The sequence below is a fragment of the Sprattus sprattus genome (genome assembly GCF_963457725.1).
Source record: "Sprattus sprattus genome assembly, chromosome: 9".
Lineage (NCBI taxonomy): Eukaryota > Metazoa > Chordata > Actinopteri > Clupeiformes > Clupeidae > Sprattus > Sprattus sprattus.
Window position 1 is genome coordinate 27,523,228 of NC_137928.1, and position 25,863 is coordinate 27,549,090.

The 25,863-nt window shown below is 45.0% G+C and overlaps 1 protein-coding gene across 1 annotated transcript in view; it reads left to right on the forward strand.

The window, feature by feature from the left end:
- Positions 1-24,298, forward strand: part of gosr1 (golgi SNAP receptor complex member 1) — a 46,831-nt gene extending 22,533 nt beyond the window's left edge. The window contains exons 7-9 of the mRNA XM_080844254.1: positions 16,726-16,755; positions 20,148-20,230; positions 21,117-24,298. Of these exons, the coding sequence (XP_080700380.1) occupies positions 16,726-16,755; positions 20,148-20,230; positions 21,117-21,241 (238 nt within the window). The 3' untranslated portion in view covers positions 21,242-24,298. The remainder of the gene's footprint in view (positions 1-16,725; positions 16,756-20,147; positions 20,231-21,116) is intronic.
- Positions 24,299-25,863: the final 1,565 nt, after the last annotated feature.

Below are 25,863 nucleotides of genomic sequence, written 5' to 3' on the forward strand. Positions count from 1 at the left end.
CTCAGTAGGGAGGAAAGGCATTTAAGCATACATTATACTTAAAAGATAGATGAACAAAAATAGGTAAATGAGCGGGAAGTGGCAGAGTGTGCGTGAGGAAGCAGAGCTTCTGTAAAGGTTGCAGGCAGGCCAGCCAGCGAGCGGAAGCCCATCATGGCTCGCCTAGGCGGCCATATGGAGAAGGAGTCTCCTGAGTTTTACCAGTGCTGGCTGCAAGAATGCTCATCCTGTAGCTGGATCTCCGCCCGTGGCCACGAATATGCTAATGTAATCACAATGAGCTTGGAAAGGAGGGAGGAAGTGTGTGTGTGTGTGTGTGTGGGGGGGGTATTTTGGGAGGCATACTTTTCCGGCCTTACTGCAGAATCAGGGTTCAGTTGGTCAGGCCTGCAGCACCACCACTGTTCTTCATTACCAAAATACCGATTGGAGGCAGATGAGGACTAATCGATCTCTAGGCTCCAGTTCATATCTGAACCCTTGGCACCCAAATATGATCAAGTACATGTTTCCATGGCAACAGAGACTCTATGTTTGTTACATCCTATTTACAATGATTTGCACATGCAAATGATCACAGATGCCCCTTAAGTAATAACATTTAGGGTAATTAGATGGATTTTAGTTGTTTTTGATAATTACCCTATTTGTTGACCATTATAAATTATATGTAAACCTTTAAATTCCCATTAGATACTCTGTTTTGTTGATGGAGGCAATTCTTCTTCATTTACCAGTTATCTGCTCTTGGTTCCCCAGGGGGCCTCTTTGTTGTTCTCCTGTTTGTGCAGCCCCTAATTTAGGTTGTGCTGACCGCAATTCTTTTCATCCGTCAGCTGTTCCACAAAGAGCAGCCTGACTGTACTTGTCGCCTTACATCGCAGATCTTGCTCTGATCCACACATCCTTTTACAAGGATTCCCAGCTTGTCTCTCTTCAGATGTGTTATGTACGAGTCAGGGCTTTCCAGAGAAGGTGGTTTTTGACTAGAGATTGAAACTTGTCAGAGGACTGAACTGGATGTCTGCCAGATCAGATCTGCCCAGCTGTCATGTCTGATACCACCTTCAACCTTCAAATGGCTCTGTGATGGGTGTTCAGTGGGGTCTGACATCACTGCATGGCCTCACTGCAGTACCAGTCTCTGAACAGTCCTCTTCACCTTACAGTTTTTGGTAGGAGAGTTGTCAGATGCAAAGGGCAGCATGTTGTAGAAGTGATTTGCAAGGCCACTCTTCAGGTTTTCTGTACAAAAAACCAAGAGTAACATGTATTTTATGAGCTCAGCATTTCTGTGTTGTGAAATTATGCAAAATGTCCTCATTTTTGCTTTGTGATTTGATGTTATTGTAAAACTATTGATAGACCATCTGACCAACCACTGCCAAAGGGCCAAACCCACCCTGCAGCCTCTGCTCAGTACAAAAAGCAGCCGCATGTGTGGCTTTGGAGATAAAAACAAACCGACTCTCATGGCAGAGCAGGCAAGCACAGGGCCTTATGAAACCATCATCGTTGGCCCACACAGGCTCAAGAAATGACCTTGGGTTTGCCCATCCTGGTGTCTCTGTGCTGTGGAATGAGCGCTCCAGCAGAATGCCAGAGCCTCTGTGTACCCGTGCCCGTATCCTGCGCTGTTTCATTAGCCAGCTCACAGGCACCGCTCTACATGCCCGTGGTCTCTGTGCCAAGATGGGCAGAGGAGAGGAGTGATGGGGGAGCAATGTCAGAGAAGAGCTCCTCTCATCCACAGGCTTGTCTGCCACCACGAATGGAGCCAGTGGCAGGGCAAACCCCCCCACTCACAGGGAAAGGGTCCTTTGGCTCAGCCTCTCACTTGGTTCTTTAAACATGCAGTGAGATTCAAGTATCTGGTACTAGGATATTTAAACAGGATACAGAGATTTGTTCTCTTTCAATATTTTGAGTTACAAAGTAGAAACTATGTTCACACTCATCCAACAGAAAGAATAAATAGATGCATGGAAAAGTTTGCCAATTTTGCTAGCAAGCAAGATGTGGTGGTCAATTACGTTTTGACTACAGGATGAATATTGAATGCCATTAGCTAATCCAAATGATCAATTTCATTGACTCCTCCCAGCCCGACATTCTGTGCTAGGTTGAAATATATGGCAGAGTTGGAATGAAGTAACGATTGCCCCTGGCATTTCATAAGCTTTAAAAGGTGCTTCAAGGGCTTTGTACTACAGAAATGATCACCAAAAGTATTAAGTGGAAATTGTCAAAAATATACCCCTTTGCGCCAACAGGCTTAAGGGATTGCAGGTCACAGCGAAGGAGGGGAGATGGGACTCTTTTTTAACTTTGGAAGGTCGTGGACATCCTCAGCAACATCTCTAGAGTTATGCTTGTGATTTTGTGTCTTGTGCCATCGAAATGTCTTCTAAAGAGAGGTTAACTTGTCCCCCGTGCCCTCACTGTTTGAAGCGGAGGAAAGAGGTTAGGAGACGAGAGGTCCTGGTGGTGGAGGTGTGAGCGGATGGGAGTGGAGTGGAACAGCAGAATGAGAGTTCAGGAGAGGGCAGACGAGTTTGGCTCTCAGAGCAGCAGATGGAGCACAGCAGCAGCGGGGACTCACTGCACCCCCTCCTGCTCTCTCTGTCTCTCGCTCGCTCACACACACTCTCACTCGCTCTCCCGCACACACACACTTACACTCACACTCTCTCTCTCTCTCTCTCTCGCTCGCACACACACTCACAATCATTCTCTCTGTCTCTCACTTACACACTCACACATACCCGCACTCACTCTCTCTGTCTCTCTCTTGCTCGCTCACACACACACTCGCTCTCTCTCTTGCTCACACTCGCTCTTTCTGTCTCTCTGTCTCTAGCTCACTCATGCTCACACTCGCTCTCTCTGTCTCTTTCTTTCTCTCGCTCACACACACTCACACTCGTTCTCTCTCTTTCTCTCACTCTCTCTCTCTCTCGCTCACACACTCACACTTGTTCTCTCTGTCTCTCCCTCTCTCGCTCACACACGCACTCACACTCGCTCTCTCTCCTTTTTCCCTACTGATTTCTGTCTATTTACCGCTCTTTTTATGTAACCCTTTCCCTCTGCCTTAAAGTGAATCACTTTTGTGGGGAATTTTCCCCCCTTTTACATCATCAAGTGAACTATTCCTCATTCATTTGATGTCATCTTTCTCTCTTTCTTTCTTCCTTCTTTCTTTCTTTTTTTCTACCTCTTCTTTTCAGTCTCCCCCTCCTCCTCTGTCCATACATCTCTTTCCAGGTTCTCCTACTTTCACTATTTCTCCATCTCTCCTTCTCCATCTCTCTTCCATCTCGCTCCCCTCCTTCTTTCTTTATTGCTGTCAGTTCTCTGAAGCAGGAACATAAATCTCTCCCCAGTGCAGCAGAGAGCGCTGTAGTGTTGCCCAGCCCCTCTCAGAGCCCAGCCTATCAGCCACAGACAGTGATTCTGATGAGCTGGCTGCAGTCGGCCCCCTGCACCAGAAAAGGAGGGGGGGGGGGGGCAGCAGAACATGGTTGATGGCGGGGTTGGTGGGGATCGGGCGTTTGTGTGTTTGAGTGTGGCCATAAGTGTCTTTTTGGTGGGTTGTGTTGTGAGTGATGAATGCTTGCATGAGAAAGTGTGTTTGTGTAGGATTTTGGCAGATGACTGTGTGTTTTATATGTGAGAGAAGTGATTTGTGTTTTTTGAGAGGCTGGTGGTGTGCTTTTATGTGCTTGTCAGGTCTGTGTGGCTGAATGCAAGGTCCTACGTCAGGACAAAGTTACAATGTGGCAGTACATTAATGTGGTGTTCCAAAAAACTCATTAGAATCATAGGCTTCACAGTAAAACTTATTCTTTCATTGATTGGAAATGTCACTCTCTGAGATGGTCCATCAGACCGTAGAGTATGTTTGAAGTGTGTATGTACATCTGTTCTCATGTTATGCTAGGCTATGATAACTGAATGCCTTATAAAGTATGTATGTCTGTTTATGTGTGTAGAGTCCTTCCTGTGATAAGTGTGTGCATTGTCGAGGCTGCAATGAGTGTGTTTAGTAGCTAGTATGAAAAATGGGTGTGTTTTTAACGAAGTGTCCAATCTTCAATTCGTGTGTGTGTGTGTGTGTGATGTACGTACAGGATTCAGCATATGGGTGTGTAGGGTTAGCTGGTTGCACGCTTTAATGTGTAATGTCCTTGCTTTGGTGTGTTTGTGTGTGTGTGTAGTTGCCAGGCTAATGGCTGAGCGGCTGCTTGGGGGAATGAGCTGTGACAGCTCGTCCTGCTGTAGCACTCTGCCACTGCACTCCACACATCTACCTGCCTCCACCTCAGACAAGCTGATCAAGGATCCAATTCACATGTCACACATTACATGGAGCCGCTGCAGTCAGAGCAGGCTTTCTAAAGGGCTTTTGTATATTTTTTTTTATTTTTTTTCAATGGAATTTGAGACACACTTACCGCCTATAACTCAAGTGATGCTGTCATTTTTAAGAGTGTGTCTTGTACAAGAAGAATGCTAGCATCCACCTGATGATGCAGTCAATCCATCCAGAGAGAGAGAGAGAGAGAGAGCGAGAGAGCGAGCGAGCGAGCGCGCGTTGGGGGTTGGTCCACCACGGCAAGCAGCAAATCTTAATGACTTGGTCATGTGACCGAGTCCAATCTCTCCTGCTGTATTGCTCTGGCACTAGAGGTCCAATATGCAGCGCCTCAAAAACCTGCTGCTTTGTGAGGGAACATTAGAGCTGTCTGTTGGAGTTATCATCCAGCGGGCTGGGCTTATTCTTGAGTTGTGTCCCCCGCTGCAGTAGGTTCCCCTAAAGGATGTTGACAGCCCCTTTCTCTGCAGGTACTCTTGGTTTCTCTTGGCTCTCTCGGCTACATGCTGAACAGAACTCAGGGATGTCCCCACTCATATTTAATACTAAAGATCTTGTGAGATTGGAAGTTTATTCATTATCATTATAATATTATATCATTCATCTGAGATAGGAAATAGATGTAGCGTTGGCCATATTGACGACGCACCCTGTTCTTAATGTTAGTTTCCAGTCAGACATATTTTACATTCCGATATTTGAAAAGGCAAGCTGTCATTACCACCCCCACCACCACTCACTGCACAGACACCTGCTTTCAACAACTGCACTTAGGGAAATCTGTGAGGCTCTCAAACAGGTTTTGTATTTGTATCGGCAGCACTCCAAGCAGTTTGTGCCTGGAGGAGGATGAGCACGTGAGCATTTGTGGAATGTATGCGCCGTAGGAGAGGGTGCATTCCAGACTGTCCGGACCAGACAGGTGGCAGGTGGCTAGGGAAGACCTGCCTGACTGGCTGCACCCAGAGCCCCTGCTGAATGGCACAGGGTCCGCTGGCCTGGTCTCCCTCCCTAGAGCTGACATTTGGTTCTGCCACAGTCCAGAGTTTGGCTGCCCCTCTTATGAGTCTGAATGGAAACTGATGTCTAGTTTTCTGGGCAGGAGGGCAGCCAGGTACTCACCCATGCCAGAGCCCCAGTACCATGCCCCCTGCCCCCCTGTCTGTTTCCCACAGATGGGTCTCTGTACACCAGCCTTCCCTGGCATCCCAAGAGATGCTTGAATCTAAGAATGGATCACTGCCGTAATCCTGAAACAAACAGCTACAGTTTACCTTGCAGGAGGAACAGAAAGGCTGATGTAACATTATTCAGATACTTTTGTCTTTTATTTTTGTGTCTTTTATTTTTTTTTGACAGACTGACTGACTTAATGTGGCTGTAGCTGGAGCAGAGATTGGCTCATATAAATCCTTGAAAGAATGATGCTGGCAGGGGATGGAGAGAAAATGGGAGGGAGCGAGGGAGGGTGGGAGAGAGAAAAGGAGGTGGAGGAGAGGGAGTGAAATCAGACGCCCCTTGTGTGAACTCCGATTTACACAGGGGAGGGAATTAGGTCTGTGCTGTTGAACACTTTAATAACTGCGACAGCATCGGGTGCCACTGCCTGAGGAGCAGGGCAGAGACATGTGCGCCACTGCCACTACAGACACGCTCACATGCTTACTAAGGCTGCAACTAACCATGATTTTATTATTGATTAATCTATCTATTATCTTTTAAATGCTGCTTTCCTTTGAAATGTGTAACAAGGCATCTTGCAACCCTGAGTACCTTGCTGATCTAGGTATCCTTCAGAGTGTGGTTGATGACTAACTGTAGTGTATGGCCAGCGCCCCTGAGAGAAGTAATCATATGCTTCTCCTCCAACATCCCTATTATAGCAGCAGCAACATTAGTAGCATTGTCATGTACAACGACCATTATTTCAGTCATGGATATACCAAATTTCTCAGTTTTTCCACCCAAGCAGCAATACTTTCAGCTGTATGTCACTCTTCAAGTGACATTGTGATGAAGTAATACAAAATCTTCCCCCAGTCTTCATTAATAAACTGGCAGGTGACGCCAGAGTATGTCTCAGTGGTGAGTGGATTTAGTTTTGACCTTTGAGTGACACCTTCACTCTCTCAGGAGTCTCTTCATATTTCCTCTCCATCAGCGTTGTGAGGTGGCCCTGGAGGGAAGTGTGTACCCTGGTCTAAATGTGTTGACCATCTCACGGAAGCCCTCCCTCTCCACAATAGAAAGGGGTCTCGTATGTCTTTACAGTCATGTTGAGAATGCTATCCGAGGCGCCAGTGGTCATGCGGGCCGTGCATTCACCGACAAAACAAGATCAGTGACATATTTGAACATCAAATCTGTTAACGAAGGAACCGTTTCAACCTTTACTATACATCATACATTTTTTTTTATTTCTGCCGTGTAGGCCTAATAAGAAAAGGTGTTGTTTACTATATCACATTTATTACTGTAGATAACGTTGAGTATGACTTACCTCAATGGCTAGTACAATGTTTGTCTCATCACTCAAAATGACTTTGTACCAAAAATGTTCAGGCTTATCTAGGGGCTGTTTGGCATATTGTAAATCGACTGTTTTGTGTTTTAATTACAACATGACCCATGACCCATTGGTGTTCCTCCGTACCTCCTTATTGTGCATCTTTAAACAGCCACTGCATCTGATATCTGAAGTAGCTTGGGGATTTTTCTTCGCATCCCAGCCAATTTTCCTGGCAGTTGTGGCTGAAATCTTTTGGATATCTTTTATCTCAGTATCAAGCACAGGTAGTGCAGGGGTCTCAAGAAACTCATATTTATACACTGTAGTTACTAAGACACCTATTACAATTAAACAAGTCATGGGTGTAGAAACTTACCCTTAACAGCCTTTAAAATGTGTGTGTGTCAACCTGTGTGGCTATTGTGAGACCAAGCATTCAAGGGTAGGTAAACTTTTGATCAGGGCTGTTTTTAAAAGGGCAAACACAATTATGTTATAACAAATAGCTTCACCAGTCTACTATCCCTAAATAAAATATTTTTTTCTGCATGATTAGTCGAAACTAAAACGAATTATTTGAACAGATGGCCAATATTTCACAAATTCTGCCAGGGTATGTAAACTTATGACCGTATATGCGCATAAACAAACTGCTAATAACTTGCACACAATCGACATAATCGATTGCTTTGACGCATCGTTCCAGCCCGAATCCTTACCACACATACTCAGACGTCGCACACATATGCACCAGCACCAACAAACACTAACAATCAAGCTGATCAAGCACATACATGGACCACACACACATATTTAGGCACTTTGCGCCAGTGGTTTCCCCACCCCTCCCCATAAACTGTGTGTGCTGCAGCCTGATAGAGGCAATGGTAAATCCTTCAAACTCGTCTCATCTGCGCCAATAAAAACAGCATGAATCAGCCAGCTGAACCCCCTCTCCCTGCTCCCTACTCCCCAACGCTCGTTTTACGCCAGGGCCCCTCCGCAGCAGGAGGATTTACTGAGCAGCACTCCGAAAGACAGATGGCGCAAACCCGCCTAGCCTCCAGACTGGCCCGGGTCCTGCAGCTGCCTCTCCTGGTCCAGCACAGGTGCTCTGCAGATGTAGCCAGCTGTCACTAGGACCAGCATCTACTCAAAAGACAAGGATGTGTTCAGAGAGTGTAGTGTGTAAGTACAGCATTAGAGCCGGGCTTACCGTAGAGAGCACCAAGATGTTTTACGGAGTATAGAGACTGATCTAGGGCAGTGCGATTTATGGGCTGTTTAAGGTATATCAATATATTATCAAACGAGATGGAGGATGAGAGTTTATCATTTATGTCGATATAGTTTGATGTTTTGTTACGTAACCGGTTTCCTCCATTAAGCCATGCCAGTGTTTTTTATCTCTCCTCTCACATTCTACGCAACCCCAGCCACCACTCTCTCTCTGCGTCTGCAGAGGTCCCTCTAGACCCCATAGCAGCCCGCGACAGCAGTTCTATATTTCACTGTAATAGCTGCCAATGGCCTGCATGTTTCCTTGAATCTAAAGAGTTTGAAAACAGTACTCAGGACTTAAATGTATACACCTGAAGACTACTTTAGACCTTTGTCAATAAAGTGAGTAGACAGTAAACATATGTATCTTTATTGAAAACTCTTTGAAGACTGATGATCAAACGCTATCGGAAATTGAGGTTGCAATTTCCATGTCAGGTGACACAGACACTATGAGAGTTACAACATTAACTTTGGTAAAATATAGCTACAAACGTTGTCAACGTAGGCAGTACAGTAAACGTCAGCACCCTAGTTTTGTTCCTCATGGTCAAATTAGCCAGAAACCATTGAGAAAAATCGTGCCGCTCATAATCCATACTCAACTTGAGCCTGCTACTGGAGTTATTGTAGTGCTGTCATTTTATTTATATATATATATATATATATATATATATATATATATATATATAAATATTTTCAAGGACTGTTGATGTGCACTTAAATGCTATTAGAAACTGATAACTTTTTGGAATGAGATTCATTTATTTGGATGCAGATGGGATTGAGGTTGATGACTGGGCATCTGGAAAAACTACAAATCTCTGTGAGACAGGGATGACACCATTAAACGTTGCATTATTTTTTATGAATAACATTGGCAGGGATGTTTATGATGAAAAACTAGCGAGTCGACAACCTTCCTAAGACCACCAGACACCGAGCAAGCGAACAATAAGCATGGCAAGACCCGTAGTAAGTTATTACTGACTAGTCCAACAGGAAGAAGACCGGGTTGGCATCTGACTTGCATCCTTTTTTCTCTCTTAGTCTTTGCCAACAAGTAAAAGCTTGTCTGAGATTGACTCATGTCTCTTGCTTGGTTATTTCCCTCTCTTCCTCCCACAAAGTCTACCTCAGTTTCTTTGGTCGCCTCTTACATGATATCCATACAGAGAATACTGCGCTAGCCTCTTTTTATAGCTGGCAGAAGGGTCTAGTTGCATTACATAGTTCTCGTAAGAGGTGTCATGCCCTGTCCATTAAAGTTACAAAGCTACATGCGTGCTGTGGCAGTGGCACAGACGTCATTCTCCGGATTACAAGTCACTGTAGCACCAAAATGGTTTTGAAGCTATTATTTATATTAAAATGGTTACATAATATTGCTTTAAGTAATTAAATGTTTCCTTGATTGTCTTAAAATTCCCAGGGAATGGGAAGCAGTGTTTTAGAATTGTACTGGGGTCTATTGGGTTAGGCAGTAGATAATACTAATACAGAGACTAGGTTGTTGGGTAAGAGTGCTTGCATATGACTGTGTGAGATAGATAGATGGATACTTTATTGATCCCGAGGGAAATTAAGGTCATCCAGTAGCTTATACACTTAACTTAACTCACAAACATACATACATGAATCACAATAAAAACAATACACATAGGGAGAACATGTACACAGGGGGTGGGGTGTTTACAGGTACAGATAAATATGGATAAATATGGCCTTTATGTGCATTAATTGTGACAGTGTTGAAAGAAGTGGAGAGTAGTGCGAGGAGTGCAAAGAGTGTTCATGTGCATGTGTGGATAGTGCAAATAAAGTGGATAGTGCAAATAAAGTACTGTGCCTGTGTGTGTGAGGATAGTGCAAAGTGATATAAATAGTACAGTAAAAGTAAAGTCTGTCCAAGGGGCTAGTATAGCCAGTGGGATGGGATACAGTGAGGTGAGAAGAGGAGGGCAGACTGAGGTAGACTCAAGCAGAGAAGTCCATCTCCCTCCCCCTCCCCTTCTGCGTGGCGTTGTAGAGCTGTATGGCCCTGGGGACAAAGGACTTCCTCAGCCTGTCCGATGAGCATGACAGTGACAGGAGTCTGCCACTGACAATGCTCCTCTGTCTATTGAGAGTACTGTACAGTGGGTGTTGGTCATTGTCCATGATGGTCAGCAGCCTGCTCAGGGTCCTACTCTCCGCCACTGTTGTTAGGCAGTCCAGTTCGGTGCCAACAACAGCTCCTGCCTTTCTCACCAGCCTGTCTAGTCGCCCTGCATCCCTCTTCTTTATGCTACCTCCCCAGCACACCACAGCATAAAAAAGGACGCTGGCAACAACAGACTGGTAAAACATGCGCAGGAGCTTGTTGCAGACATTGAAGGACCTCAGCCTCCTCAGGAAGTAGAGTCGGCTCTGGCCCTTCTTTTAGATGGCATCTGTGTTGGCTGACCAGTCTAGTTTACTGTCCAGATGAACTCCTAAGTACTTGTAGGTGCTGACCACCTCCACACTGACACCATCTATGGAGATTGGTAGCATAGGAGGCTGAGACCTCCTAAAATCCTAAAAAAAGAGAGAGGCTGCTTTGGGAAGTCCCTAACCAATAGCACGAGGAATTTAGCATGTGTATAACCAAAACAATTCAACAGAGCTTTGAATCATGCATTCTATTTCAACCTATTCCAGTCGGTTGATAAGTCAACATTTTATCTGCTGCTTTACCTTAAGCAAGGAAACCAGTCAGAATCAAGTATGCAACAATGTCAGAATGCATAGAAGTAGAATACAACATGGAGCTGTTGGTCATAGTTACACAGTAGAACACTAATATACAGTGGGGAACATAAGTATTTGAACCCCTGCCGATTTCGCAAGTTTGGCCACTTGCAAAGAAATGTCTGATCTGTTGTAATGGTAGGTGTATTTTAACAGTGAGAAACAGAATATCAACAAAAAAAATCCAGAAAACTGCATTTTATAAGAATTATGACTTTATTTGCATTTGATGCAAAAAATAAGTATTTGAACCCCCAAGCAAACAGAAAGAATTCTGGCTCCCAATGGCCAGTTATGTGCCCAAGAAGCACACAGATTGGTCCTCATTAGGTCTAACAAGGTATACCTGATCTCAACTGGTGACCTGTATAAAAGAAACCTGTCCAAAGAATCATACTTCACACTTTCAACCTCACCACCATGGGCAAGAACAAAGAGTTGTCCAAGGACGTCAGAGATAAGATTGTAGACCTGCACAAGGCTGGAATGGGCGACAAAACCATTGCCAAGCAGCTTGGTGAGAAGCAGATAACTATTGGTGCGATTATTCATAAATGGAAGCAACACCAAACAACTGTCACCCGCTCTAGGTCAGGGGCTCCATGCAAGATATCCCCTCATGCGGTATTGGTGATCATCCGAAAGGTGCAGAATAACCCCAGAACTACACAGGGGGAGCTTGTGAATGATCTCAAGGCAGCTCGGACCACAGTCACCAAGAAAACCATTGGCAACACACTACGCCGTAATTATTTGAAGTACTGCAGCATTCGCAAGGTCCCCCTGCTCAAGGAAGCACATGTACAGGGCCATCTGAAATTTGCCAATGAACACTTGTATGATTCTAAGGAGGATTGGGAGACAGGATGTGTTCAGATGCGACCAAAATCAAGCTCTTTGGCATCAACTAGACTTGCCGCGTTTGGAGGGGGAAGAATGCTGAATATGACACCATCCCCACCGTCAAGCATGGTGGTGGAAACATTATGCTTTGGGCTGTTTCTCTGCCAAGGGTACAGGACGACTCCACCGCATCGAGGGGACTATGGATGGGGCCATGTAACGTGGAATATTGGGCTTGAACCTCATTCCCTCCCATTGAAACGCAACCATAAGGATTTGGAGAGGTTCTGCAAAGAGGAGTGGACCAAAATCCCTCCTGAGATGTGTGTAAACCTGGTGACCAACTACAAGAAACGTCTGACGTCTGTGCTTGCCAACAAGGGTTATTCCATCAAGTACTAAGTCATGTTTTGCTAGGGGTTCAAATACTTATTTTTTGCATCAAATGCAAATAAAGTCATAAATGTTATAAAATGCAGTTTTCTGGTTTTTGTTTTTGATATTCTGTTTCTCACTGTTAAAATACACTTACCATTACAATTCTAGATCACACATTTCTTTGCGAGTGGCCAAACTTGCAAAATCGGTAGGGGTTCAAATACTTATTTTCCCCACTGTATAGTCTGGGTGGGTAAAGGTGTCTGAATATGAGATTATGGGTAATAAGTACACTAGTTTCACAGTAAATGTGTCTCTTTTCTGAAGAGTTGTTTCCATCAACCTTTAAGCGAGGTCCCACACCTGGTGTTAGCATGATGTTTAGGTCACATCTGGATAGTAAAAGTGTTTGGTCATCAGATTTCAGAGAGGGAATGAGCCCCACCATTTTGTGTCAATCTTCCGAATCTATCAGTCAGCTTAACTAGGAGATATAACTGATGTCAGCTGTCTGCCGAGTGCGCCATACGAGAGAGTATTCTCTCTGAGGATTTAACTACTCTGCTTTGTACAGCAGTGCAGTCATTCAGTTTGTCTGATAGAAATACACTTGGCCTTTGAGGGAGCCAAACACAGAGGCTCTAAGAGCGCAGGTCCTGCTTGGTTGTATTCCTTTCATGCTTTTAGTCAGGTGATCCCTCTCATCTGTCCTACCGGCTGCTTCTGCTGATGGTGCAGCTCACACCTCCAGAGACATGACCACATCAGTCTCCCCTCCGAAACAGTCTGTGCTCTCAGTGACAAGTGGCTCACTGCATGTTACAGATTGTTAGGCACCTGCAGGCTTGGCCTTAAAATGTTCCACCCAAAGGCATACATCAACTGCTGCCTGTTCGGTCTCAAGCACCGTGGGCATCTGTTTCAGTCAGAAAAACAAGATGTGGTGAATGGGATTTTGTGGCTGAGGGATCGGGAGGACGCAATGTCATGAAATAGCCGATATCTTGGCTGTCAGTAGACTGACAGACAAGCTTATTAATTAAAGACACTGTGTAACAATTTGCCACTTTTTGTTTTGTTTTTACGTTTTTTATGACCAATTACTTTTAATACTATATTGTCATGTGAAAGACCGATCAACACACTTGTCGTTCCCACTAGTTTCCCAGGCTGTGGTGTTCTTCAGTTCGGGTCTAAAAGGGTTTACAGCGTGATATCACCAATAATATCGCCAAAAGATACCAGTTGGCATGTTTGCAGGCTTTCATCAATGCCAACTGGGCTGTTGGTGGTGTTTGCAAGGTTTCTGCATGCTTTTAGGTAGGTAGCTTGCCAGTTTTAGACCAGAATTCCGTAATGCTTCTTTAAAGGGTGAGTCCATGATTCAGTTTCTCTAAAGGTTGTTGATTTTTGAGCTCACCAGCTAATGAAATTACACCCCTCCCTCCCATGCTCCTAAAGTACCGTGTTGATTGGCTGCCATGGTTTATGGCCCGTTTCAAGCTAATATGTTTTGGGCCAGGGCTGTGTCCAAACACAGGAGATTGGACAGCTTGGATCATGAGGAGCAATGTGTTCTGTGGGCCTTTATCTTGAGCACATTTAATACGTTTTTTTTTCACTTTTGGGTGGAGCTATCGCTGACATTTTTATGTTACTGGAAATCTGTAGCTTCATTGACTGGTAACTAAATATCTTTTAAAGAAGAAGATGTGGCAAGAAAAGTTCAACATGTGTCCAAAGCCTCCTTTGTGGATCAGTCTGAAGAAATGGCTTGCCTGTGATTGTCGGAAAGCATTGGAAAAAGAGAAGTAGCCTATTGAGCCTTGAATACATCCAATAAATGAATACCACGACAAAAAAATGCCAAGTCATTTAACAGCCCTTGAAATGCTGAGCAGTGTTTCCGTTATTCATATGACTTGCTCACTCAGTCAGGTCTTCCCTATTGTGCTTTTACTCATCTGTTTTGAGCGACCCCTCCCTGATGTCTTCCCATCATTACCAGGCTCTCAGTAGTGTGCAGTGCTGTTTGTTAATGTAATTGAACTAATGCATCCGTCACCAGAGTGCTTGAGTCCTGGCCAGCGGCTGTTTTCAACACAAGGCCTGCAGGGGCAGCGTGGCGTTCGCAGTGAGCTCACAAGGGGAAAGCCCCAGCAGACTGGTGCTGTAGCGCTACACTCCCCTTCACCCCGTTCTCCCAACCCTGCTTCCCCAGACCAGCATCTGGCAATTCATTATTGTGTGTTAATAAGTTTACAATGACATTGGGTTCAAATGCTGCTTGGGGCACCTGAAGGCTATTCATGCAGTGTAGAACTAGGTTATATGCATTGGGCTTTTGGGCTTTGCTAGTCTCTGAGTAAAATGACCCACATTTTCGTCTTTGTCGGGCTAGTTGGAGGTATGCTTGTGTTTTCCCCTTTGGAATGATGGAGGGTAGGCATCAAGGTCTTCTGACAGTTTTTTGCTACAGCTGTATTTTGCCCTTTCAGGTACATTAATGGTGGCATTTGAAGCAGCTCTCCTGGACCTGCTCCTGTTTGGCTCCAGTGTTTTGCCTCTAACTCATGTGTATGAGGACAGGGCTCTGTGCCAGAGAGAGGGTGGCTCCCTGTTGTCATCGCCACTAGATTTAGATAAATGAGTAGGGCAGAGCTGCACTTAATTTCCTATTTTCAGCTCGGAGCAGCTCGCCAGCCGCAAAAGGCACCTGTGCCTGGGACTCCCTGTGCCATCCCAGTACTCTGGCGGCATTGTGGTCCATTTTGGTGTCTGTTAGGAATGGCTGCATAATAGGGAAATCCCCAGAGCTCATTATTGATCATTTGACCCCAGGATGTGTTCTGCCCTCACAAGGTTAATGTCTCTTGGCCACTGAGGTAATGGATGGAGCCTCTCTCGTGCTTATGGTGTGGCCCTGCTATCTCAGAAGGCATAGATGTATCAGAGGGGTTTGGGAAGTCCTGACACATTTAGTGAGATTTAGTGTGCTCTTAAATGCAAGAGGTCTGTCAAACTACTTTTGCAAGCTTAACTTTAGGCAAAGTTTGATTGTTGAGCATGAACTAGAACAAGAGAAATTGTGTATTATTTTCTTGTCATTAGCTGTTTGTGTGTGTGTGTGTGTGTGTGTGTGTGTGTGTGTGTGTGTGTGTGTGTGTGTGTGAGAGAGAGAGAGAGAGAGAACAGCAGTCGTTTAGAATGCACCATATGGCCCATTAGACTCCATTTCCCATCATCTGTTTGGGCCTCTTAGCTCTTTCTCCACGGACCAGCCCGTTCTTCAGGATCCGCACACCCAGACAGAGAGACAAGCTCCTCTCGTTGGAAGTAGAAACCAGAGTCTTGTGTTTCGCTCTCATCCAGACACCATCAAACAGGATTTGTCCCGTGTGACACCTGTCACTCAAAAGGAAATGGGAAACTTGTCAGCTGTCAGCCCTCTCCTCCCTCACGTAGTAACCCTGATATTTCTGTATTCATTCAGAGCCACTGCGGCACACTGGGAGCCAAGGGAGCCATCCGTGTTGCCTGTGTTTACTGCTTGAGAGAGTCGTAATTACAGACTAATGTCAGCAGCTGGGTCTTGGATTAAAGCATGCAGAAAAATAACAGAAAAGAACAATTTACAGTCAAAAGGCATTTTGAAATGAATTTGTGTTGTTCTACATACAATAGCCCCATGACACCAGTTTGCTGTGCCCTGGTAATACGAGACAGGCAGTCTTCAAAAGTTTTTTTTTTTTTCAGTCAACTACAGCCCAGCCTGGCCATTTCTATCAAGGCTATTTTGGTTTAACTGCAATGAATTAAACAGTCATCGCTCATCCACTCACATTTCACCAAGGATTGCTGAGCATCATTACTGCAGTGATATCCCCTAACGCTTCTGAGAAGGATGAGCGGCCTTAGCCTTTGTGCGTGTGTGAGATTGCACTCCAATGTGTGTGTTAATAGGACTGTTTGTGTGTGCTGTAATGTCTGAGGTTTTGTATTCAGAACATTTGAAGACTGTGCTGGAACAGGGAGCCCATAGTGGCTGGGGGGGGGGGGCTGTGAGATTGGGGACTCAGCCAAGCACAGCAGCATTTTGCAGCAACAGGAAGAAGAGTGAATGTGTGTGTTTGTGTGTGTGTGTGTGTGTGTGTGTGTGTGTGTGTGTGTGTGTGTGTGTGTGTGTGTGTGTGTGTGTGTGTGTGTGTGTGTGTGTGTGTGTGTGTGTGTGTGTGTGTGTGTGTGTGTGTGTGTGTGTGTGTGTGTGTGTGTGTGTGTGTGTGTGTGTGTGTGTGTGTGTGTGTGTGTGTGTGTGTGTGTGTGTGTGCGCGTGTGTGCGTGTGTGCGCGCGCGTGAGAAAGAGTTATGTGTGCGTGTGCAAGTGAGCGATCAGGATTCACAGCAGCATGGTGTCGATCACCTCTGTGCTGACCCTGACTCCCCTTGAGAGGAGAGAGCGAGCGGGACAGCTCCAGTCATTCAGGAGAGCCTGTTTGCACTCCGTTACCCAGCCCCTCTAATCAATCACTCTCTTCTCTTCTCTTCTGTCCCCGTCTCCCCACAGCTCAGACAGACTGATGGAAGACACTATAAGGTGAGTGTGATGCACCACACACACACACACGTATGTAAACCAACACAACTTTAGATTTTATTTTGCCTGCCTTTGTCTGTCAGTTTGCCTGCCTAAAGAATGTTTTAGCATACATCAATTGATTTGTACTAGTAATTACAGACGATTGGGTTGAAATCCACTGATGTACTTCTGACTCCCTACATTCAGTTTACTTTCACTTATCATGTCTTCAAGCTAACTTTTCTCATTTAATTTTGGTTAAGGTTGCCACCAATGTGTGACCCCTGTCCATACCCTCCTCCTCCATCCACAGTCAGTGTTGGGCTGGTTGGTGATGCAGCTGTGTGTATTACCACACTGGTGATGCAGCTGTGTGTATTACCACACTGGTGATGCAGCTGTGTGTATTACCATTAAGCGACACTTCCACTTCTGTGTAGAGAGAGACCTCAATCAATGGGCAGCATGAAGCCACTGACCCATTACTTGTCCATTCTCTAATCCCATTTGATTCTCTCTCTCTCTCTCTCTCTCTCTCTCTCTCTCTCTCTCTCTTGATTGCACTCAAAGCAGATCTGCTCTCCTGAGTGGAGCTGGCAGAAAAGCTCTCTTGGCAGCTAGGGTGTCTTTTTTTCTTCTTCTTATCTATAAAAGTGAGAGAACAGGGAAGCCCAGTTGTCCCGTGGAACTCCTTTTAAGCCCTCTGTCCGTTCATTCTGGCCCAGAAAAGAGTTCCTCACCTTCAAAAAGAAACAAAGGGGCTGCCTGCTGGGATGTGCACTGCACACTGGAACCCCCCAACCCACCCCACCCCCTAATCTACTCTCTGCTCAGTTCTGCACGTCCTCCTCCTCTTCTTCCACACCCTTTCTTCTCCTTCTTCTCCCCCTCCCCATCTCTTTCTTCCCCCTCGTCTTCCTCTCTTTGGGGCATTGATGTGGAAGCCTGCGGGCGCCCGCAGGGACAGGTGTTTAATTAAGGAGACCTGTGGGCCGTGCAGCAATGCTGCCGCCTCCTCCTCATCCCCCTCCTCCTCCTCCCCCTCCTCCTCCTCATCCCCCTCCTTGTCCTCCTCCTCGGCCAAGCAGAAAATTGCCCAACAGCAACCAGCCTGCATCATTCTGGGCCCTCTCTGCGTTTTTACTCGGCACAGCAGAGTCTGCGTAGGAACACGGCGTTTAAACTTTCATCACTCTGGGGAGTCACAAGGGGCATGTTTACTTTGTGCATCTGTCTTTTACTTTGAGATGCCAAGGAGCAACTTTAGATGAACTCCCAACTTTATAGCCCTTTACTGAGCGAAGATGCCAAAAAAGATGCCAAAAAGCTGTGTCTGTATTGTGCCCCAGCCAAGCTATTCTGTCATGCCGTTTCCCTGATGTTCTACTGTTGTTCTTCATGTTGACTTGAGTGAATTCACAGATTGCATATGGTGCATTGTGGATACAGTATGAATACTATGCTATGATCCTTGCTGCGGTGGTATGTTATTTACGACCCCGGAGTACCATCATCATGATTAATGCAGACTGGTGAACCCGATGGGGTACTTTCATTCCCAATGTACCTCAGGGTTTAACTAAATCCCCCTCTATGGAATCATTTCTGTATAAGAAGTAGAAGGGCTTCATGTGGCAAAGATGTCTGTTCCATCTGCTTCCATTCTCACCCTAAGCATCGTGTTGGAAATCAATACACACACATTCCAATATGCTCTCACACACACACACACACACACACATCTAGACAAGCTCACACGTGCACACACACACTCCAATATGCTCACTCACACACACACACACACATCTAGACAAGCTCACACGTGCACACACACACTCCAATATGCTCACTCACACACACACACACACATCTACACAAGCTTACACGTACACACACACACACGCACTTACTTCAGTATGGTCACACACACACACATCTAAACAGAAATCTAGACAAGCCCACAAGTACACACACACACACTTAATTCAGTATGGGCACACACACACACACACACACACACACACGCACACGCACACACGCACGCACACACGCACTTACTTCATTATGGTCACACACACAGCCACTCACTCACCCATATGATGTATCTCCCTGGACCCTGGAGGGGCTAGCCATGAAAGTCCACCCGGGGGCAGAGGTTGGGTTGTTTATAACTGGAGGCACCTTTGGGCCACGTCCCCAGACTCTCTTGCCTGTCCTCAGAGGACCGCGTGGGCTGTTGTTTTCTACCTGCCTATTATCAAACACTCTCTTCACTCTCTTGTCCTTGTCATTCCCTTTTGTTTGCGGTTAGCTTTTTGTTAGTTTCCATAACATGAAAGCAGGCAGCTGTCACGCCATGGAGCAGCCTCATTGTGAGTCATCATCATTATATTTGCAGACTGTGATGTGGTCAGTGCACAAGGCAATTGTTCTATTGTACAGCAGCAGCCAAACAAGTCCTCTCCGTCTGGGTTGTTTTCCTGCGCAGGGCCCTGCCTTAACAATGGCTCTGCACCGCTCCCAGTTCAGACAGCTCTAACTACGCAGGTAGAGTTGGGGTCTGGCAGTGGATGGGCTGCAGCCTGCGCTACCTTTGGGAGGATGGGGAATAGGCAGGCAGTGCCAGGCTATATGTTACACCTCCCAAAGCTGCTGAGCCCAGCCTTGAGTGATCTACGGCGTCACTGGGAAATGTAATACCCTTCCAGCCCACAACAAGAAGACTGAGTCAGCTCAAATGCCCCAAAGAAGGGCAAGCTTCTGTTCCTACTAGCTCAAGGTGTCTTCAGATCAGTCTCCCACACTACGAGAGGGCCTCTTAGAAATGTCGGACTTCTTACAAATGGCACATAAACACTCTTGGATCTCTCAAACTTCAAGCGACTCGTACAATCCCAAGGGACAGACACATTTGTATGTCCGCTCTAATGGAAATAATTTGTGCTCTGCCTCCCTTTTTGTCTTCTGCCTGCTATGGCTTGGGATATTAATCTGTATTAGAGGATAATTTTTCCGGAGACATTCTGACGGTGTGCTTTGAGCTGTGTTCTGGTAATATCCCCTGTGTTTTCAGCATCACGTTAATGCTGATCCACCCTTCCTGTGTTAGTTCAGAGTGAACCCCACAGTTACGTCCACCACCCGAACAAACTAACCAACCTGCCACACACACACACACACACACACACACACACACACACACACACACACACACACACACACACACACACACACGCACACGCACACACACACACACACACACAAAATCCATTATGGTGAAGGTTGCTGCACTTGTCTGTCTTGAAAAAAAGTGATCAAAGAGAATCTCCACCACGCGTGTGGTACTAAGGTCGCTCCTCATCGCCTAAACCTGTTTTGTTGTTGTACCCATTTTTCTCTCTTCTCTCCAGCATTGCCATGGCAACTAAGGAGAACATGACCTCGCAGCGGGGGTTTTTGAAGTCCATACAGAGCAGGGTCAACACTTTGGCCAGTATCCTTTGATCTCTGTGAGTGTGCGTGACAGCAAGGGTGTAAATAAAATGTACAAGCTTGCATATCTGCCGCAGTGCCGTTGTCACTAATGGAAATCCTCCATGTTCTGCACAGCTGTTATTTGAACTGTTTTACTGCTGTCGTAAGGGGAGCCCTATATAATGGGCTCTGCACCCTTCACTATTTAACCTGTAAAATTCAAGTTTGTCTATTGCTATCCACACACCCTTAAAATGTCCCATGCATGCTGATATTGTAGATGTTAGGAAAGACCTCATTTACTTCATCATCTATTGTAGTTTTTAATGTTTGTTTTGTTTTTAGTTTGACATCAAAAAACTCAATAGATATGGTGTACGTAGAACTTGAATGTGAAGAACTAATTAACCTTTTTTAGACTAGGCATGCCTTTTTGTTTCTCATAATGAGTGATACATTATTCAAATTGTTCTCATTTTGAAGTAAAAAAACCTTTAAATTCTTAATTATGACAGATCACTGCAGGTAAGTTGTTGTGAATCAAAAGCAGTTTATTTTAGTCCCCATCTGTGCTGACGCCGCGGCACCTAGTGAAAGGCCTAATCAAGCTGTCCACAGAGTCAAGCAGATGATTCTCTCTCCCTCATACCCCCACACCTACACCCTGATGGACCTGTTTACGGCAGAAGGGCTGCTAGTGACGGGCTACTCTTTTAGTGCGGAGCTGAGCCTCAACCTCAAACTCTCGCCCAAGAAAACCTTTGTTTAGTGACTCTCTAGATAAGAGGCTTCAATGCAGCTTCAATGCCCAGTTGTGGTGAGTACAAGACACGAGGGTGTCAGAGGCTGCTGAATGATCAGGGGGTTTTAGGGTTTTGTTATTTCTTTCCTTAACCGAATTTCAGATCGTTTTCCAGCCATCAATAGCCTCATTCAGCGAATCAACTTGAGGAAGAGGCGGGACTCATTAATTTTGGGCGGAGTCATTGGCGTTTGCACCATTCTCTTGCTGCTTTACGCATTTCACTGATGGACATGGACTCTGACCAATTGCTTTTTTTCCCTCTGGCATACTGCGAGTTGTGGTAGAACCTGGAAGCATGGACTTAGCGATAGGAGGACCCAGGAGGCTGCCAAGCAAACGCCCACTTGGCCTAATCAGATAATGGCATTGATTGTGGCCAGCATGGACTTCCTTATTTGTATTTATCAGTGGGAGGGGTGGTAGTTTGGTGCAGTCCAGCAAAAAAAATTGGGTTATCCTTTCCCCCACAAACACTTGTACTGTGGGGCGAGGAGAAGGGAACAGAGACCAAATAAGATGGGGATGGGACTTACTAATCTGGAATTTCTGTTTTTAAACAAGCAAAATCAAACAATACTTAAGGAAAGAGCAACAAGAAATTGTGCCATCCATGGTGATTTTAATTTTTCTTTTCTTTCCTTTCTGGAAGGCATTTTGATGTCATGGTCCTTTTATTGGAGGAGGATGTCCATCATGTTATGTAACCTGTTCATTAATAAATTATTCACATAAATGTTAAAAAAAATGTGTGATAGTAGGCATCCAAAAAGCTTTCATCCACCTTTTTAAGATTTGCCATTTAACCCATCTGGGATATATAACCCATACATTAATCCGAATACAATGCATTGCTGACCGATCTGAAACTGTTCTGTTTGAGGAGGAGGCTCTAAGTGTTACAGGGACAGGAGTCACCCTCGGTGGTCCCTGTAAGAAGAGTGTTAATGGCCAATCCTGCCAGACCGTGAGGTTTCCTCATGTACGCATGTCTCTGCCTGCTTCTCAGGAAGCCACAGAAGGCATTTTAGAGAACTGGAGCGTGATCGTGGAAGCAGGCCAGTGCTCTCTCCTTGATGAATATGCAAGCTGAAAATCAATGGTTTCAAGTGAGAGAAAGAGAGAGAGAGAGAGTGAAGGAAGGAAGGAAGGAAAGAAAGAAGCACATGTACAGCGATGCCCGTATAACCGGTAGCACTAGCAACCGCAAGAGAAGCTGCCAAGTGGCGGTGGAAGTCTAGATAGCACTGTTCGCCACAAGCCACTGCCATTTGGTCATCTCCTACCCCTTTGGTTCCATTGTGTTTGGTGCTGGACTCCTGATAAACGAGGCTTCCTCCACATCAGACAGTTCTCCTTTGCTAAGGCAGCAGGCTGAAGGCACTAGGTTCATGAGTGCCATCCATGTCTGATGGCCCTGTCACCGTGGTCCTGCCCATGTAATGGGCCTGTCATCATTCTCTCGCCTTGTTAGAGCATCAGCGTTGGCCAAGGATCTCACTGCTGCCTGCACTAGACATGAATGTTTCTTTCATGACCTTCTGGACCAACAGGCACATCCATTCTTCATAAAAGAATACTCTCCCTTTGTGTGCGGTTTTACATTGGGGTCTCCACTTGGTGTTTAGTTCTTATTGAAGTTATATTGAAATCGAGCTTCATCCTCTGATAGTTTTTTTTTTCTGAAGTTTTTGATCTCAGGCGTTGTCTTCACACAGTCAGCATATGGAAGTCTGCAGAATGACCCTCCCCTTTTCTGTAAATAATGTACATAGATATAATTTTATGCTCAGCAGCTCTGTTTCAAGTAATTTAGGTAGTGGTGCAATTGTATGTAGGCAGAGCAGAGCAGACCATAACCAAATGGCTTTTATATGGATGGGATAACTTGAAGTCTTGGTGTTTCAGCACACTTATCAGTGAACAGAAATCTGTTTGATCTTCCTACGTCCCTATTTGTGTATCTTGCCATCTGATATTTTCTGGAAATGAAGTCCCTTTGAGTGGGTAATGGGGCTCTTACTGTCATTTCTAAAACTCAGATTTCAAGCTATGGACCATTGGCTTAGTAAATAGCTGTCATAGCACACAGCAAAATGATCATAATGAGATTGTTTTCTAGTAATGGAGGTGAAGGCAGTGCGGGAGAAAGATGGCTAGAGGGGGAGATTGGATGGAGGGATGGCCGTGGTGCAGTGGACATGATGGCGCTCCTTCCTGCCTGTAGGGGGGTGGGGGCAGCACACCATTCCCCACAGGAGGCTGTCATCCGTCACCAGTAGCTCTCTGCAAGCAGTCCGCCTTTACCCTGCCCTGTCTGAATAATGCCCCATCGCACACCTGTAACATTTACAGACCCGACACTTCTGACAACATGGACGCCATGTCCCCGGCTGAACTTCCAGATTTCTTTTTACAGCGCAGCCAAACATTTGTTGGCTCGTGTGTGCCAGGAATGATGTTTCAAGGAAATTAAGTAGGCAACAATTTGTAACCAATGCCAAGATTTTTCAGCAAGGAAACATCACTTCAGCAATTGGATTGCACTTTGTGCTTGTGAAAGACCTTTTTTAAAGTGCAACCAATGTTTGGGTGGCCCTTGCTCAATAGACCATTTTATTCTGTTTGTTAGCATTCTTGCAGTGTGTGTGTGTGTGTGTGTGTGTGTGTGTGTGTGTGTGTGTGAGACCAGCTCCATATTGTGCTTGCCTGGAGCTCCTGAGCTATTGCAGTGTGGCGCTTGTGAATATTTAAGGGCCTTTTGTCTAATACGTTGCTTACTGGAGCGTAATGGAAAACTGTGTACTGTGAGAATAATGAAGCCCCTCTCACTGTGACCTCTGAAAGAGCAACCGTGTGCAACGTGTGCCAGGCTGCTGACCCTCCAGTGATGAAGCACACACTCCAGCCAGAACAGAGCCTGAAGAGCTTTTCCCTTTTGATCCAAGGATGAAACGAATTAGTTACTGATCCTTCTAAACATATGCGATGAGAGTGACAATCAAATGATCTGGTTCAGATGGTCATTTTAACACTTTTCACTCAGTTTTGTAAGTGTGTGTTGGGCCCCATGATTAACAGTACTTCATTTTGCTGAACAGGTTGGTGTCCTTACCATGAAGCTTTCATTTTTCTTTTATGAGGATAAACAAATGGTGGAATGAGTTGTCTGAAATTCTGACTGATGGTTGTTAAGGCTCCTCCCCATGTAAAATGTAATTCATTTTTATTTTGATGCTACTGTATATGATTATTATTATTATTAATAAAAAATGAAACCAGTAATCCAGGCTCTGTTTGTAAGAGCCCATGTTGCAGTGAGAGTGTGCCTGTTGTGAATGTGCATGTGCAAACAGATGGTGTTAGGCAATTCTGAGGAATCACAAAAGCGTTGTGGACTGGAGTGCCCAACCAGGCAGTAGATCTTGTGCCGTTTCCTAAGTCATGCATTATTCAGCCCCCCTTCAGTCAGGACTATGAAATATGGAGGCTGGTGTACGGAAGTGTGTTTTTAAGAGAGAGCGTAAGGTTCACCTTCTGACTCGTCAAATCGAATGATTTTTGGGCAACACATTGCTCAGGGCCACGAAGCTGACATAATGCCTGCCATGAAACACGGGTTAACCCAGCTGATGTTGAAGGACCAGACACAGTTTGGGTTTTAGGTTCATCATTATTTAAAGCATTTCTTGCCAGCTTCCAACAGGATCTCCGTATGTATTGTATACATCACCAACGCCTTCTGTTAAGTTAAATTCTCTTTATTTTTCACACACTTTCAGTTACATTCTATCCTTTATGCAGGAGCAGTGGTCACACACACATTGGGGGTGCTAAGCACACAATAGGAGCAGTGGGCAGCAGTGCCCAGCGAGTAATTGGGAGTAAGGTGCCCTGCTGAAGGGCACTTTATCTGTGGATGCTGAGCGAGGTGAGAGCAATACCGGTAACAAGCCTGATTCTCTAACCTGTAAGCCACGGCTGCCCCTGTAAATAGCTGATTACAGAACCTTGGGGAGTCTCAAACTAAAAGTTTTATTTCCTCAGAGAATCTACTTTTGTGATGGAAGCCACAGAGGAACGCCAATTATGTGAAATCTTGAAAAAAAGCTAAGTTTTTAATATATAACAGCAATCAGCTTAATTTTGTGGAAACGGGATGGTTTGATTAAAACAGTAACTACACAAGTAAGACTCACCATTGACCATGCATGTTAAAGTTTATTCCCATACATGCAAAATGTACACAATAAAGGTCTGAAAAACATACATATCCAAAAGAGAACTAAACTGCTAAAAAGATACTTGGATATAAAGTCACTGTTTTACAGACACCGAACAGCACGTACTTGATGCATTTAATTCAATTAGCAGTGAATGACTAAGAATTGGCAAGAACAGTCTTCGAAGATATGTGCAATGTACAATACAGTATGCAAAATCATTCTCCTCAGTGGAAAAACATAGTAATGATTTGGACATCATTGACATTTTCTTACATTTTATTCTGGCCCTTGTCTTAAAAAAGAAAAAAAGACTATTAGTATGCACTATCAATAAAATGTGTGGTTCTGACAGGTTGTAGATTTTGCAGTTATTTTTAGATTTCTCACTCCAATTCCACTACAGCTCACCAGCTCACAGTCTTTAGACGAGGATGGAAAAGCCTTTGATAAATACTTGTCACTAAAATATCTGGTTCTGGAAAACCAGAAATTGAAAATGTCTGAGTTCACAGATAGAAGAGTGATGAATAACAAAATGGTGAAGGTGTCTTTTTGGTCAAAAAAAGTGTAGACATGACAGGTCTATTAGCTACCATTTTCAGTGACATTCGATGGATGGGGGAT